Source organism: Porites lutea, chromosome 3, assembly GCF_958299795.1.
Source record: "Porites lutea chromosome 3, jaPorLute2.1, whole genome shotgun sequence".
NCBI classification, from domain to species: Eukaryota; Metazoa; Cnidaria; class Anthozoa; order Scleractinia; family Poritidae; genus Porites; species Porites lutea.
The window spans coordinates 42,649,860-42,667,067 of record NC_133203.1 but is presented as its reverse complement, the minus strand read 5'-3'; the positions used below and the strand labels follow the sequence as shown (position 1 = coordinate 42,667,067).

At 39.6% G+C, this 17,208-nt stretch overlaps 2 protein-coding genes and 1 pseudogene across 2 annotated transcripts; all 3 read left to right on the top strand.

Moving 5' to 3' along the window:
• The first annotated feature begins 961 nt into the window (after positions 1-961).
• Positions 962-3,558, top strand: LOC140932346 (neuroligin-4, X-linked-like). The gene is made up of 2 exons (XM_073381962.1): positions 962-2,197; positions 3,198-3,558. The coding sequence occupies exons 1-2, from the start codon at positions 1,068-1,070 to the stop codon at positions 3,556-3,558; spliced, it is 1,491 nt and encodes a 496-aa protein (XP_073238063.1). The 5' UTR covers positions 962-1,067.
• Positions 3,559-6,853: 3,295 nt separating this feature from the next.
• LOC140932345 (cocaine esterase-like) lies at positions 6,854-8,131 on the top strand (annotated as a pseudogene).
• Positions 8,132-11,731: 3,600 nt separating this feature from the next.
• LOC140932344 (neuroligin-4, X-linked-like) lies at positions 11,732-14,880 on the top strand. The gene is made up of 2 exons (XM_073381961.1): positions 11,732-12,864; positions 14,224-14,880. The coding sequence occupies exons 1-2, from the start codon at positions 11,732-11,734 to the stop codon at positions 14,846-14,848; spliced, it is 1,758 nt and encodes a 585-aa protein (XP_073238062.1). The 3' UTR covers positions 14,849-14,880.
• The last annotated feature ends 2,328 nt before the right edge of the window (positions 14,881-17,208 follow it).

Sequence of the window (17,208 nt, the reverse complement as noted above, 5' to 3'; positions counted from 1 at the left end):
ACAACAAATGTTCCTGAGAATTGTAGATCTCAAATCGTCTTCCGAACAGATATTTTCCGAAAATTGACGTTGGGTGCCCCTGAAGGGTGGATAGTGCCATCCACCGAGAAGATTGCTATCTTATGGAAGTATGAGGGTTGATTACTGGTGTCGCATAATTTTTACGTGCTTAGGTGCGTAAAATTTACGTTCGCAAATAAAATAGAGGCAATACATGAAAGGTCGCTCGTAATCGTAAAAGTTGAACCTCGCTCAAGTTCTCGTTTAAGCTCAGCACTTTTTATCTTCCCTCAATTTTATTTACGTGATTAAAATTTGCGTGCGTTAATGTGGGTCCTTAAAAAGTTTTGCTGAGTATACACGTTTTTAAGGACTCTAAAGACCCACTTCCGTCTCTTAAGTCGATGTAAGGGACGATATTAGGTTTTAATTTCATGGCATTTTGCTTTTATTAACTGCATGATGTGTCATGATTATTCATATAGTTTTCAAAAGACCTTTGTTTGTCAGTATTAAAACCGCCAGCTCAGCGAATAATATCCTTAAAAAAACGCAGAGAGCCATGAACAATACAAGTTTTCTTTTGTTCTTTAAAATGCACAGTTAGCGAATCTAAGGTGCTCCGGCTCGCTCACGCAATAAGACTAAAGAAATTCGACAACTTGACGGGGCAACTTGAATTGCAAGTGTTGGGCCGAGATCGATCATTCAGGATGAAGATAAGTGAAATCCAGATTTTTCTCATAGTTTGTAATAAATTGTTTTGTAACCTTTATAGAAATATATTTTTATCAACCAGATTACATAATCAGTAAATCGCCAATTAGCACAATGAGGGGTGCTCAAATTGTGTTCATGTAAAATATCGACACTCTTTCACCATCACATGTACATGAATCAAGTTTGATTGACGTGCAGGATTTTAAAAAATTGCCTAAAAGGACTCGCTACGAGTTGAAAGGTAACTTAAAACTTAAAACCTTCATTTGGCTAGTGTCAACAAGTCAAGCTCGGTTGTTGTTTCATATTAGTGAAAGAAACAACTCCACAAGAAGAAGTGTTCAAAGATGCTGCTAGCAACGTTTTTTATCTTTTGTGCATGTTGGCTTTATCTTCGCGCAGAAATAGTGTCAACTAGATATGGAGATATCGAAGGATTCGTGACTTTATATCCGAATGCCTCTGGTCGTTTCAAATCCGTCAGCAAATTTCTTGGGGTTCCTTTCTCCGCTCCACCAACTGGAGAGCTAAGGTTTAAAGCTCCACAACCACCAAAAGAGTGGAAACCAAAGGTTTATTCGGCTAAAACCCATGGGAGCGTTTGCTTACAGCCCAAACTTTTCGAAAACCTAATCGAGCCTTTTAGTTCAAATTTCACTTACAGCGAGGATTGCTTATATCTTGATATCTACAGCCCGAACATCAGCCTCAGTTTGCCAGTGATGGTTTACATTCACGGTGGAGGTTACCTTATAGGAACAGCGATCACTTTTCCTAGCGATATCTTGGCTCTCCAGGGGGTGGTGGTAGTCATTATCCAGTATCGTCTAGGTCCCTTTGGTTTCTTGACGACCGGTGACTCAGCGGCGCCTGGTAACTATGGAATGTTGGATCAAGTGGAAGCACTGAAGTGGGTCAAAGAAAACATTCAGAATTTTGGCGGGAATCCCAGCAAAGTGACCATATTTGGAGAGAGCGCTGGAGGAACTAGCGTGGGGCTCCATCTTCTATCGCCTCTATCTCGTGATCTCTTTCATCAAGCCATTCCAGAGAGCGGTGTAGATTTAAGTTCCTTTGCGGTTCAGCCAACGTCTTTTGGTCTCCGTTTCGCTAAAGAGCTTTCACAAAAACTGAATTGTGGATCCAGTGACCATTCTGCAATGGTTTCTTGTATGCGCAGCAAAACAGCGTCAGACATGCAAAAAGCCGCAGAGTCATTCAAATTTGGTTTCGTTAATATTTACTGGGCACCAGTCGTAGATAAAAACTTTCTTCATGATACACCCCAGGTTTTGAGAAAAAAAGGAGAATTTAAGCAAGTGCCGCTTATCATCACCTTCACAAGTCACGAGGGGGCGACTTTTCTCGGAGATATGATCAACAATTCTTTAGGGCTGATGGAGAGCGTGGACAATGGAGTCAGTCCGGCCTTGTTCAATTCATTTCTTATTAAGTTCGCGCAAGTTCAAAACAGTAGGTAAGATCAGTGAAAATTAAATATTTGCTCAGTAGTCTCAATGTAGCAGAACCCCGTTAACTCCAACTCCCCGCTAACTCTAACTAAGTTCAATTTCCCTTGGATTTTACCTCCCTTTCCTGTCATTTTTACTCGGTTAACTCCAACTCGGATAACTCGAATTCCCCTCTAACTCGAACTAAGACGCCTTTTCGCCTCCCCTGATCAAAAAAGTCTCTGAAATGTATCCCGATAACTGGAATTCTGGTTCTTTTAACTACTAAACTAATCTATAAACTAACTAATCTGAGTAACTGTTCTTGTTGTATGAGAGCCTGAAAACACTAAAACTGACATTGGTCACTGTTTAAGGCAATTTTATTTTTAATTTGTGAAACGAACAGATCACGTAAAAGTGCCTAATCATATTTTTTTTATGTTAGTGTCTGATGAAATAAGTAAACTTGTACTGCACCATACACTGAATTGAATTTTTCAATCGACTATATTTTCGCTCCAAAAATTACACTACACTGTACACTGATCCGCTACAACGTAACCACTACCGAAATATACTCAGTCGTAGGTTATTATGTACCCTGTTTGATGAACCACATCCTGTCCAGCGGCACATCCCCGTATAAGTCATATAACCTAAGCACGTAACCTCCCGGGGTCATAACAGGCCACCAACCATGTTGCATTAACATTTATCAAGAGCGAGTAATAGCGACTGCTGTTTCTCTCTGGAGACCATCCTCCGATTAACTCAAGCGTTTATCGGTCTCAAAATAACTTTGGTGAAATTCACATACCCCAAGGGCTAGACAGGGTGTTTCCTCCTGTGTCTCATTGTTCCCTTTTTGCATTTTTTTATTTATTTGCTTGTGTTCTATTTGCACGCATTGTTTTACTTTTCCCTTCAAAATAAAACTAATGAGGCAAGTGCCTCGGATTGCTTCACACTGGGCACGGCTCTGGTCTGTGGAATAATTGTTAAATATCCGTCACTTTTTTTTAGGAAGAAGAATGCTGATCTTCTCGCCGATGCCTTAGAGTTCATGTACACCCCTTGGCCTGACAACAGTAATAAATACGCATTAAGAAGTGGACTTGTTGATCTTCTCGGTGATAATATTTTCGTTGCCCCCAGTCACAAGGTCGCTGATGTTCAAAGCCAGGTCGCTCCTGTTTACATGTATGAATTTGCTCATCGGGCAAAGTCAAGTTTGGAGGTACGTGCAGAATGGATGGGCGTTGTTCATGGTGAAAACATTCCCTTTGATTTCGGAGCTCCTTTCCTTCCCAAATTTTCGGATGTTGTTACCATGGGAACTGCTCTTCAAGTTGTATTTGCTTTAATAGTATACTTGATTTACTAAGACCTTACTTTGTTTTCTACTCATTCATTCAAGTTTATTAGGAGTGGATGAGACTAACATTTTCTTTAATGGTTTAATGGTTTATGAGCGGAAAGTAGAGCATGATGTATGTAGCCGAATCAACTAAAAAGAGTCAGCAAAGAAAAAAGGGCGATTTCAGTTTTTTGCTAAAAAGTTCATAACTGTTATTGAATGAAGCTGAGAATGATACGAGGAATTATGCAGATAGAGGGTTTAATAATTATACTGATTAGTGAATTAACATGCTACAGACTTAAAATGTTTGTTGCTCCTGCAATTATAACCATTCATCGGTAGAGGATGCCTAAGGTTCGTACAATTCTACAATTGTTTTGGGCTGCATTAAATCCTAATTTTAATTCTTTAAGTTTTGGCAGTCTTCATTGTATTTGGCCGAGCATTTAATTACTACTGTAATTTTAGCTGATTGCATTGCTCTGAAGGTACAGTCACAACCTTTTTACAAAGGTCATGCGTCTACAACGTCCACTTTTTCGGATGGACAGACCATAGATTCATAGACTCGAGTATTCTCTCGTTTTCATCGGTGTTAATTATAGTGTTTTCAGGCCCTTTACAACAAGAAGAGCTAATGGGTTGGCATCCGAATGTAGTTAAAAGAAACAGAATTCGAGTTATCGGGGAAAATTTCAGTGACTTTTTGATCGGGTTAGCAGGGAGTTCGAATTATCCGAGTTCGAGTTATCGGGGTTCTACTGTATTCGCTTTGAGTACCAACCCCTGTAACCGTAGGCCCGAGCCGAAACTTTTGTCATTGTGGGGATGTGCCGCTGGGACCTGGACCCCTTAGCCTACACCAGAGCTAGTTCAGCGGAATTTTGCTGCCCTATACTAGACTACACTCCCCAAATTCCCCTTATCCTAGAGTACCTTTTAGGCTGAGTTGCATAAATTTAAACTTGCCGATTTGAATTTTTTTTTTTTTTTTACGTTTATTGACAAAACATATATTACAGTTGCAAAATTTAAAACTAAAAGAAAAAAAAAAGTATATATCGATATTACAGATTGAATTAAAATTACATAAAGACGAGAAAGAATAGTACAGCAGTTGTAATAATACGCACAATAACGATAGACCTGCTAATTAACAGATTATTCCGGTAAGATGGATACTTACTAACTAATTGAAGGAGGGGGTTTTTTGAAATCGTATCTCCAACTGATTTTAGCCTTAAATTCATCCAAAGATAAATCCTTAGGAGCTAACTTATTTATGTACAAGTAATATTTAGCAAACAAAAGAGTAAAATCGAGCTTTTTGACAATTGCCGAAGAGCTTTGATTCTTTCTGTCATTATTAAGACCAAAAATTGATTCACTTGAGGATGGCGCAAAGGAGGTGGCATTCTCGACGTTGAACCATTTGATTACTTCTGAAAAAAACCACTTGGTCCAGTGGCAGTTACAAAAAGTATGAATTATTGAATCATTTTGTCTTCAGTAAGGACAAAGCGCATTTTCTGCAATACCATACGTGAACAGTTCTCTTTTTGTGACGACAATTCTGTGTAAGAGTTTAAAGTAGAATTCTCTTAGTTTGTTGTCTCTGCAAATATTTTTCACACGGGAGAAATGATGCCTTGCAAGTATTGTTTCAGATAGGAGGTCTCTTTCCCATTTCATGTTAGCGTTTATTTCAAGTTGATCTTTACTAATCAAGAGCCAGTAGTAATTTTTATTTTTCATTTTAAGTAAATCTAATGAAAGGTCCGCTGAGAGCTGGAAGGAGCTTTCGGACAAAATACTAGTTTTATCAAGGTGGCATCTCTCTCTCATCATCCGATTTGATTTTTTTAAAATTTTTGAGGGGCAATTCCCGGTTTCCCTAGTCTAGACTAACATCTTCAACCAACTGATCTGTTTCATGGAAAATGATACCCTATTCTAGACCCAAACTATCTGATTTATATACCCTATCCCGGAGTAAACTGCTTGAAAACCATACCCTTCACAGACGCACATACCTATGTAACCCATATGTGGCAGTACCCACCCCCCGGGGTTCCAAACCAGCTTTGGTCGAACCCACTTCAATTTAACCTTAAATTAGCTTGACGCTTGTGTGACGTTTTAATCTTATCTTTGCTTGCCAAGTAAATTTAATTAAAATGTATTTAATTGGGATCTATTATTATTTGCTATGAGGTACCACGAGCCCTGTAACCGTAGCCCTAAACTTATGTCATTTAGAGACTCAGGGATTGATGCGAAATCAGAAATCCAGGTTTTGTTGATGGCTGCCATCATATGACTGATATCAACTGTCAAGAATAATGGACCTTCTGGTCAAGCACGATTAAATTAAGTTCGACGTTTGAATGAACTATTGAGCCAAAGTAGAGTGTATAAATTCTGTTAACTCGATACTTCAGAAGCACGATACTGAAAAAAAAAACAAAAAAAAAAACGGCTAGAGTCAAAATGATGGCGATGATGTCAGTTATGGGTGGTTCAGTGATTTTGCTGATTGCATGATCTGTAGTGATATACTGTATTGATATGAGTTTTATTTCTAATTAAACTTCCAACTTAATGAATTGTATCGTTTAGGCCCATGTCAGCTTGCCATTGTTCTCTAAATTGCGTAGTCATCGAATCCGACGCGCGGTCGATCTGCGATCACGCACTAAACTAATTTTAAAAAAGTAAGAAGGTTTTAGATGTTGAGAATGAGTAATAAATCCAACTCCGTCGAAAGTGATAGACTGTATTTCCAAAAAGGACCCGTTCCGTACAAAAGCTGATTACATCTGAATATATCGCGTGAGCATGCAAACCTAAAATACATCAGTAACATCTGTTCATTGTTCCTGTTCACGATAAGAACAGACAACGTTGATTGACTTGATACATCATTCCGTTTACTATAATCAAAAAATGGTTAACTTGACAGCTCCTAGCAACGCAGTGGCAAAGTAATAAAAAACAAAAACAAAACAAAAACAATGTCACACTATTTCAGAAAGCTATCGACATTAGAAGGTACACTGTAGGTAATTCACGGTTAAGGTAAGATGCTTGCACTACTTTAGTTTTTGATCTTTTTTTTACACTTTGTAGTAAATCAGTTTCTAACATTTTGCGAAAAATTTTTCATTAGTCACATTGCATGATAAACAAAAAGCCAATAAGGGGTCTTTAAATAGTGTATGTTGTTCGAATGACGTCAGGATTAAAAAAGTCCGCTGCTGCGAGATGAAAAGTAATTTAAAATTGCTCATTTGACCTTCATAATAGCTAGTGTCAACAAGTCAAGCCCTGCTGCTTTTTGATCTTGGTAAAATAAACAGCTCCACACGAAGAAGTGTTCGAGGATGCAACTAGCAACGTTATTGCTCTTTTGTGCATGTTGGCTTCATGTTCGAGCAGAAACAGTGTCAACTAAGTATGGAGATATCGAGGGTCTCCTGACTTCGTATCCGAATGCCTCTGGTCCGTTCAAATCTGTCAGCAAATTTCTTGGCGTTCCTTTTAGCCTGAGTATCAGGCCTTCCTAAGGGGGTACGGGAGAGGAGATTTTTGCTTTCCATCTTTCCCCTTTCCCCCCAGAAACGCCTGACACTCAGGTTACGTTCCTTTCGCCGCTCCACCAACTGGAGAGCTAAGGTTTAAAGCCCCCAAACCGCCAAAAGAATGGAAACCAGACGTCTATTCGGCTAAGACACATGGAAGCGTCTGCTTACAGTCCAAACTTTTCGAAAACTTTATCAAGCCTTTTACTTCAAATTCACTTTCATCCAGGATTGCTTATATCTTGATATCTACAGCCCGAACATCAGCCTTAGTTTGCCAGTGATGGTTTACATTCACGGTGGAGGCTACATTATAGGAACAGCGATTACTTCTCCCCGCGAATTTTTGGCTCTTCAGGGTGTGGTGGTGGTCATAATCCTGTATCGTCTTGGTCCCTTTGGTTTCTTGACGACTGGTGATTCGGGAGCCCCTGGTAATTATGGAATGTTGGATCAAGTGGATGAATTTTGGTGGGAATCCCAGCAAGGTCACGATATTTGGAGAGAGCGCTGGCGGATCCAGCGTGAGCCTCCATCTTCTATCACCTCCGTCACGTGATCTCTTTCATCAAGCCATTGCAGAGAGCGGTGTAGATTTAAGTTCCTTTGCGGTTCAGCCAACGTCTTTTGGTCTTCGAGTCGCTAAGGAGCTTGCGCAAAAACTAAACTGTGGTGCAAGCGACCACAACGCAATGGTTTCCTGCATACACAACAAAAGAGCTTCAGACATACAGAAAGCCTCAGAGTCAATCAAACTTGACTTCTCTAATTATCTCTACTGGGCACCGGTTGTAGGCAAGTACTTCCTTCTTGATACACCCCAAAGTTTGAGGAAAAAGAAAGATTTCAAGCAAGTGCCGCTTATCATCGCCTTTACAAGTCACGAGGGGGCGACATCTCTTGTAGATATGGTCAACAATTCTTTTGGGCTGATGGAGAGCTTGGACAACGGAGTCAGTCCGACTTTGTTCAAATCATGTGTAAGCAAGTTAGCTCAAGGTCAAGACATTAGGTAAGAAATCTTAATACCAGGGGAGTGATAGGACATCTGGGCGTCGGCTGGGATATCTTGATTAGAGATAAGTTATTTTTAGAAACCATGCGGACATTCCAGTTTTCGGTGGACCGGTTGACTTCCGAATGACTCTTTTTCACAATTTAGTGCGCCAAAACGAGGCGGACTCAACAAAAGAAAAAAAATGGCGGTCTCAGTGGAGGGACGATGTGGAGGGACTTTGATTCGGTTAAAATGTGAAATAAGGTAACTTTTTGCTTAGTAGCTATAATATGTTGGAATTGATTCTTAGGTCCGGGGCTGTTTACAGTTCATAATTATAACGTGGAAAGTGTGAGGTCTCTGTCTTTTTCGTTTTTTCAAACTACAGAGTACTTTTTGCTGTCATTTTGCTGTTTCGCCGGTAATTCTAGGATCTCGCTTTTTGGTCTAAAAGGCTTCGATCCTCCTGCTTTGATTGAGAGGGAAGCAAAATAATAATAATGATAATAATAATAATAATAATGATAATAACAATGATAAAATAATAATTATAATGGTTTATTCAAAGGACAGCCTCTTTAATACGGTCGCCAATGGGCCAAAAAAATTTGGCCGTATTAGCGGGTGACCGTATTAACGAGGTTTTTTTTTTTACAAGAAAATGTATGGTCGTTTTGCCGGGCGGCCAAAAAAAAGTGGCCGTAAGAAGGGGTTCCACTGTATCCATAAACTAAAAATACGGCTCTTTGTCTGTGACTCACTACTACCGTTAACCTAACCTACTAATCTACTCATCAATTTGTTATAAATTATCATTACTACAAACCTATGAACAGTAAAATGATAATAAAACGACAAGTTCCAAAATTGAAGAAAAGCTAGTGAAAAAGAAAAACTAATGAAAAGGTCACTAAGAATACAGCCTTGCCCTTCGGCTTAGTTTTAAGGTGACTTGTCAACTGACTCTTAACATGACTAAATTCTGTGGAGTTCCAAATATGGTGTGGTATCGCATTGAAAACATTTGGCAGTGCTGTCTTGGAAGGTACCTGATTGTGTCTACTTTCTGCTCAATCTGTGCTTTATACTCAGTTGTGACTACATTTTTATTTTGTAAAACTATAATTGTTCAAAAAGAAGCGACTTAAAACATTTAGCTATAAAAAATTGCGAAAAAAACTTTTCTTAAAAACATTTTAAAAAGTTTAAAAACAGACTACGTTTCGACGTTCTCAGCTGTCATTATCAAGTAAAAAATGCAGTATGAATGTTCTATAAATGCAAGAAAAACAATAGCTCATTAAAAAGAAAAGTAACATATAAGAAATATGTTACAAGTTTTAAAAACAAAGAGTATAGCACTGATTGAGTCACTCTGAGTGTTAAGTCTAGGCCTCAGTTCAGTTTGATGAATAGGATTTACGAGGCAGTCAAAGTTGCCGTGGCACTTATCGACAACGCGAAATTGACCCTCACTAAGAAGATGTATGTCACCACGCGCTTCTAAAAAATGTGTACTGGGCTTAAGACCTTGCTTCGCATTATGTATTCATTTATTTTAGTCAATTACAAGTGCATATAGGATTAGGTCTGTTCCCCAATCTCTCTCGGTGGGAAGTAGACCATGACGTAATCCAAATGAACTTAATAAAGGGAACAGTTTTTGGAAAGGTATCAGATCTGGCAGTCTTGAATTTGTTGTGATTTTACTTTATTAGCATTTATTTGTCTTTTTAGCTTATATCTGCTTATTGCTCTGAGCTCAGAAAAGTAAAGTTGAACTTCTCTGAAAGTCGGCAACAGTCATTATGTTATTTTCCCGTACTCACGGCAATTTAAAATCCAACACCATATATCTGATTCAATGAACTGAAGTTGGGCAATTGTGCACTGGGAAGCTACTGTTTGATGGCCACTCGAGCAAATCATCGTAGTGAGTTCCGTATGCCCTTAATGCCCAATACCCGATTGCAAAAGCAACCTTTTAAAGTTATATAACAAACTGACGTATTTATTGTGTCTTGTTCACTTTGTTTTGCTAATACTCTTGTTCTGAACATTATGCCCATACCTGTTTTATTGATTATGTTCAAGTTATTCAAACGCTTTTTCGATTTTTATTGCAGAAGCACAAAAAATTGGTAACCCAGCTTCCTGCCTACGGACACTTTTATCATACCCTCGTTTTCTTTCCAAAAATTTTAAGATCCTCCACCAAACCTAGGGAAGGCATCTCTGCCACAACTTTTCGTCCAAACTCCTCATTTGCTAACGAAGAAACCAACTCAATTTGCATTAATTAATCTCCATATCTTTAGCTTAATCTCGTCGAGGTGAGTTACATTAGTCGGATTTTTAAGTACACATTAATTGCGATATGGCATTCGCAATGACCCGTAATCCCGCCCAGGATTTTTTTAACAAATAAAGAACTTCTTTTTTCTTCTGTGGGCGAACCTCTACATGATCACGGACACATATTTACATGACCCTCCCCCTTTTAACGGCCCATTTTTCATGACCCCTCCCTTTTCTGCAGTCTCAAAAACTTGTGACCCTCCCTCTGGTTCCACCCCTCCCTGCTGATTTCTGACAAGTCCCGTATGGATAAGTGTAAGGGTTGATTACCGGTGTCGCGTAATTTTTACGTTCGTAGGTGCCTAAAATTTACGTTCGCAAATAAAATAGAGGCCATACATGAAAGGTCGCTCGTAAGCGTAAAAGTTGAACCTCGCTCAACTTCTCGTTTAAGCTCAGCACTTTTTATCTTCCCTCAATTTTATTTACGTGATTAAAATTTGCGTGCGTTAATGTGCGTAGCCGATGAAATCGTCCGTGGAAATTAACCTTAAGGGAAAACAATTGTTTTATCCATGCCACTATGTGGGTCCTTAAAAAATTTTGCTGAGTATACAGGTTTTTAAGGACTCTAAAGACCTACTTTCTCTTAAGTCGACGTGCGGGACGATATTAGGTTTTAGTTTCATGGCATTTTGCTTTTATTAATTGCATGATGTGCCAGGATATAGTTTTCAAAAGACCTTTGTTTGTCAGTATTAAAACCACCAGCTCAGTGAATAATATCCTTAATAAAAGCAGAGAGCCATGAACAACACAAGTTTTCTTTTGTTCTGTAAAGTGTACAGTTAGCGAATCTAAGGTGCTCCGGCTCGCTCATGCAATAAGACTAAGGAAATTCGACAACTTGACGGGGCAACTTGAGTTGCATGTGTTGGGCCCAGATCGATCATTCAGGGTGAAGATGCTTGAACTGATCCAGATTTTTCTCATAGTTTGCATTAAATTTTCTTGTAACCTTTTTAGAAATATGTTTTTATCAGCCAGATTATATAGTCAATAAAACGCCAATAAGGAAAATGTGGGGTGCTCAAATTGTGTTCATGTAAAATATCGGCACTCTTTCACCATCACATGTACATGTATCAAGTTTGATTGACGTCCAGGATTTTAAAGAAATTCCATAAACAGACTCGCCGCGAGTTGAAAGGTAACTTAAAACTGTCGACTTAACCTTCATTTGGCTAGTGTTAACAAGTCAGGCGCGGTCGTTGTTTGGTATTAGTAAAAGAAACAGCTCCACAAGAAGAAGTATTCAAAGATGCTGCTAGCAACGTTTTCTATCTTTTGTGCATGTTGGCTTCATATTCGAGCAGAAACAGTGTCAACTAAGTATGGAGATATCGAGGGTCTCGTGACTTCGTATCCGAATGCCTCTGGTCCGTTCAAATCTGTCAGCAAATTTCTTGGCGTTCCTTTCGCCGCTCCACCAACTGGAGAGCTGAGGTTTAAAGCACCACAGCCGCCAAAAAAGTGGAAACCAAAGGTTTATTCGGCTAAAACCCATGGAAGCGTCTGCTTACAGTTCAAACTTTTCGAAAACTCAATCAAGCCTTTTACTTCAAATTTCACTTTCAGCGAGGATTGCTTATATCTTGATGTCTACAGCCCGAACATCAGCCTCAGTTTGCCAGTGATGGTTTACATTCACGGTGGAGGTTACGTTTTAGGAACAGCGATCACTTCTCCTAGCGATATCTTGGCTCTCCAGGGGGTGGTGGTGGTCATAATCCAGTATCGTCTAGGTCCCTTTGGTTTCTTGACGACTGGTGATTCGGCGGCGCCTGGTAACTATGGGATGTTGGATCAAGTGGAAGCACTGAAGTGGGTCAAAGAAAACATTGAGAACTTTGGCGGGAATCCCAGCAAAGTGACCATATTTGGAGAGAGCGCTGGAGGATCCAGCGTGGGACTCCATCTTCTATCGCCTCTATCTCGTGATCTCTTTCATCAAGCCATTCCAGAGAGCGGTGTAGATTTAAGTCCCTTTGCGATTCAGCCAACGTCTTTTGGTCTCCGTTTCACTAAAGAGCTTGCACAAAAACTGAATTGTGGTTCCAGTGACCATTATGCAATGGTTTCTTGTATGCGCAGTAAAACAGCGTCCGACATGCAAAAAACCGCCGAGTCAATCAAATTTGGTTTCGTTAATTATCTTTACTGGGCACCAGTCGTAGATGAAAATTTTCTTCATGATACACCCCAAGTTTTGAGAAAAAAAGGAGAATTTAAGCAAGTGCCGCTTATCATCACCTTCACAAGTCACGAGGGGTCGACTTTTCTTAGAGACATGGTCAACAATTCTCTAGGGCTGATGCAGAGCGTGGACAATGGAGTCAGTCCGACTTTGTTCAAATCATTTCTTATCAAGTTTGCTCAAGTTCAAAACAGTAGGTAAGATCAGTGAAAATTAAATATTTGCTCAGTAGTTTTTAAAGTACAGCAGAACCCCGATGGCTCGAACTCGGATAACTCGAATTCGCCGCTAACTCGAACTAAAACTCTTTTCCCCTGATCAAAAAAAGTCAGTGAAATTTACCCCGATAACTCGAATTCTGGTTCTTTTAACTACACTCTGATGCCATCCCATTAACTCTTCTTGTTGTAAAGGGTCTGAAAACACTAAAACTAAGACTGGTCACTATTGAAGGCAATTTGATTTAAATTGGGGAAACGAACAGATCACGTTTTATCAAAAAAGTGCCTAATCATGTTACCGTTTCTGATGAAATAAGTGTACCTTACACTGAAGTATGGCATATTGAATTTTTCAATCGACCGCGATAACTTGAACTCTCGCTAATTCGAACTGTTTTTCCTTTCCCTTCTGAGTTCGAGTTACTGAGGTTCTACTGTAGATGTAGTCACACTTTTGGAATTTATTGACTTGCTCATAAACGTGGATTCTCAGCACAATAGCACTGAACCCGGCGTTTTAGACCCTCGCGTGGCTCCACAGGGACTTCGCTTCTACATTAGGCTGCTGCATGCAGGACAATTAAGCCTCTTGAGCCCACAGATACACGGTTGAAGCAGGGGCGTCTTACCTTAAAGACAGAGGTTTCGATAGTTTTGCAGACAACGTTATAAAACTATCAGTCAATGAAACAAAATGGACTGGCTCGTTAGCACTCTTTTTCTTGAGATTTAATTTTGAATTGACTATTTGATTTCGGCTGAAAAATAATGGAGATGTTGGGGGTGAAGACGCACGTCATAATCCGGGGGGGGGGGGCAATATTTGGGTATAGATGAGCTGCTGAGGGTTTGAAACCCTGGCCCCGTTTAGTACAACAAAATTCTAAAATACATACCCTGTCAGGTGCCGACGTTTAGGACACAGGAAAAAATGCACGCCGTCTTGTTTTTAAGCCATTTATTAGCAATTTCAATAGAGAAAATTCACGTTATAGTCATTGCTTCTGTATACTTGGAGGGGAAGCATATTTTATCCTGTTTACAATTAGGATAGGCTCGCATGAAATTATATACCCTGTTAAGGACAGAGCGGTCAAAAACCACACCCTGTCCAGAGGCAAATCCCCGTATAGGTCATATAAGCAAGTACCCCAGCGGGGTCATAACAGGCCACCGATCATGTTTCTCTCTTGTGTTACATTAACATTTATTTGCAAGCAGTGTTTTACTTTCGCCTTCAAGATAAAACCAGTGAGGCAAGTACCTCGGATTGCTTCATACTGGGCACGGCTCTGGTCTGTGGAAAAATTATTAAATATCTGTCACTTTTTTTAGGAAGAAGATTGCTGATCTTCTCGCCGATGCCTTGGAGTTCATGTACACCCCTTGGCCTGACAACAGTAACACATACGCATTAAGAAGTGGACTTGTTGATGTTATTGGAGATAACCTTTTCGTTGCCCCCAGTCACAAGGTCGCTGATGTTCACAGTCAGGTCGCTCCTGTTTATATGTATGAATTTGCTCATCGGGCAAAGTCAAGTTTGGTGGCACGTGCAGAGTGGATGGGCGTTGTTCATGGCGAAAACATTCCCTTTGATTTCGGTGTTCCTTTGCTTCCCAAATTTTCGCCACATTATAGTCAGGCTGACAGAAATGTCAGTCTGTTTATCATGACCATGTATGCAAACTTCGCCCGGTCTGGCGATCCTTCAGTCAACGGTGTCGCGTGGGAGAAATACAACTCGAGTCACAGAGCTTACCTAAAAGTGGACACAAGTCCCAAACTGAAGACGTCATATAATTCTCGCCGAATGTCTTTTTGGAATAATTACTATCCTAAATTGGAGCAGGTGAAGTTCGATGTCAATAAGGAGGTGGTCAGCGGTGCAAAGGATGTTGTTACCATGGGAACTGCTCTTCAAGTTGTATTTGCTTTAATAGTATACTTGATTTACTAAGACCTTACTTTGTTTTCTACTCATTCGTTCAAGTTTATTTGAAGTGGATGAGACTAACATTTTCTTTAATGGTTTAATGGTTTATGAGCGGAAAGTATAGCATGAAGTATGTAGCCGAATCAACTAAAAAGAATCAGCAAAGAAAAAAGGGCGATTTCAGTTTTTTGCTATAAAGTTCATAACTTTTTTTTAGAAGTGGATAAGACTAACATTTTCGTTAATGTTTATGAGCGGAAAGTAGAGCATGATGTGTGTAGCCGAATCAACTAAAAAAAGGTCGGTAAAGAAAAAGAGCGATTTCAGTTTTTGCTAAAAAGTTCATGACTGTTATTGAATGAAGCTGAGAATGATACGACGAATTAATATACAGATAGAGGATTGAATAATTAATACTGATTATTGAATTAATAGGGTACAGACTTGATTGTTGCTCCTGCAATTGAGATATCCATACATCAGTAGAGGATGCCTAAGGTTCGTACAATTCTACAATTGTTTTGGGCTCCATTAAATCCTAATTTTACATCTTTAAGTTTTGGCAGTCTTCATTGTATTTGGCCGAGCATTTAATTACTATTGCAATTTCAGCTGATCGCATTGCAGTCACAACCTGTCTACAAAGATACATGCGTCCACACCGTCCACTTTTTCGGACGGACAGACCGTAGATTCATAGACTCGAGTATTGTTTCGTTTTCCTCAGAGAAAGCAAAGTGAGCGAATTGAGCGAGAACAGCGTGAAAATCTCAGTCCACGCGCTTGTCACCCTCCTCGACTGGTTTCTACCAATTTTTAATGACTAGTAAGTATTCTAAGAACAGTAGAATCCCGGTAACACGAACTCTGAGAGGAAACGAACAACATTTCGAACTAGCGAGGGTTCGAGTTATCAGGGTCGATTGAAAAATTCAATATGCCATGTTAGAAATTGATATTTACTGATTTTCTCAGTGCTTCAGTGTATGGTGGAGCACAAATTTAATTATTTCATGAGAAACAGTCCGATAACACGATTAGGCACTTTTATGATAAAACGTGATCTGTTCGTTTTACCACTTTAAATCAAATTTCCTTTAATAGTGACCAGTGCGAATTTTAGTGTTTTCGGGCCCTTTACAACAAGAAGAGCTAATGGGGTGGCATCCGAATGTAGTTAAAAGAAACAGAATTCGAGTTATCGGGGAAAATTTCAGTGACTTTTTGATCGGGTTAGCAGGGAGTTCGAATTATCCGAGTTCGAGTTATCGGGGTTCTACTGTATTCGCTTTGAGTACCGACTCCTGTAACCGTAGGCCCGAGCTGAAAGTTTTGTCATTTTGGGGATGTGCCGCTGGGACCTGGACCCCTTAGCCTACACCAGAGCTAGTTCAGCGGAATTTTGCTGCCCTATACTAGACTACACTCCCCAAATCCCCCCTATCCTAGAGTACCTTTTAGGCTGAGTTGCATAAATTTAAACTTGCTGATTTGATTTTTTTAAAATTTTTGAGAGGCAATTCCCGGTTCCCTAGTCTAGACTAACATCTTCAACCAACTGATCTGTTTCATGGAAAATGATACCCTATTCTTGACCCAAACTCTCTGATTTATATACCCTATCCCGGAGTAAACTGCTTGAAAACCATACCCTTCACAGACGCACATACCTATGTAACCCATATGTGGCAGTACCCACCCCCCGGGGTTCCAAACCAGCCTTGGTCGAACGTTTTAATCTTATCTTTGCTTGCCAAGTAAATTTAATTAAAATGTATTTAATTGGGATCTATTATTATTTGCTATGAGCTACCACGAGCCCTGTAACCGTAGCCCTAAACTTATGTCATAGAGACTCAGGGATTGATGCGAAATCAGAAATCCAGGTTTTCTTGATGGCTGCCATCATATGTTATATCAACTGTCGAGAATAATGGACCTTCTGGTCAAGCACGATTAAATTAAGTTCGACGTTTGAATGAACTATTGAGCCAAAGTAGAGCGTATAAATTCTGTTAACTCCATACTTCAGAAGCACGACTTCTGAAAAAAAAAAAACAAAAACAAAAAACGGCTAGATTAAAAATGATGGCGATGATGTCAGTTATGGATGGTTCAGTGATTTTGCTGATTGCATGATCTGTCGTGATATACTGTATTCATATGAGTTTTATTTCTAATTAAACTGCCCACTTAATGAATTGTATCATTTAGACCCATGTCAGCTTGTCATTGTTCTCTAAATTGCGCAGTCATCGAATCCGACGCGCGCTCGGTCGGCGATCATGCAGTAAACTAATTTTAACAAGAATCACTTCGTGAATTTTACCGGGGCCACTTTTGTCTTGGCAACCCACGTAGAAGGGTCGTTTTCATCAACAAGT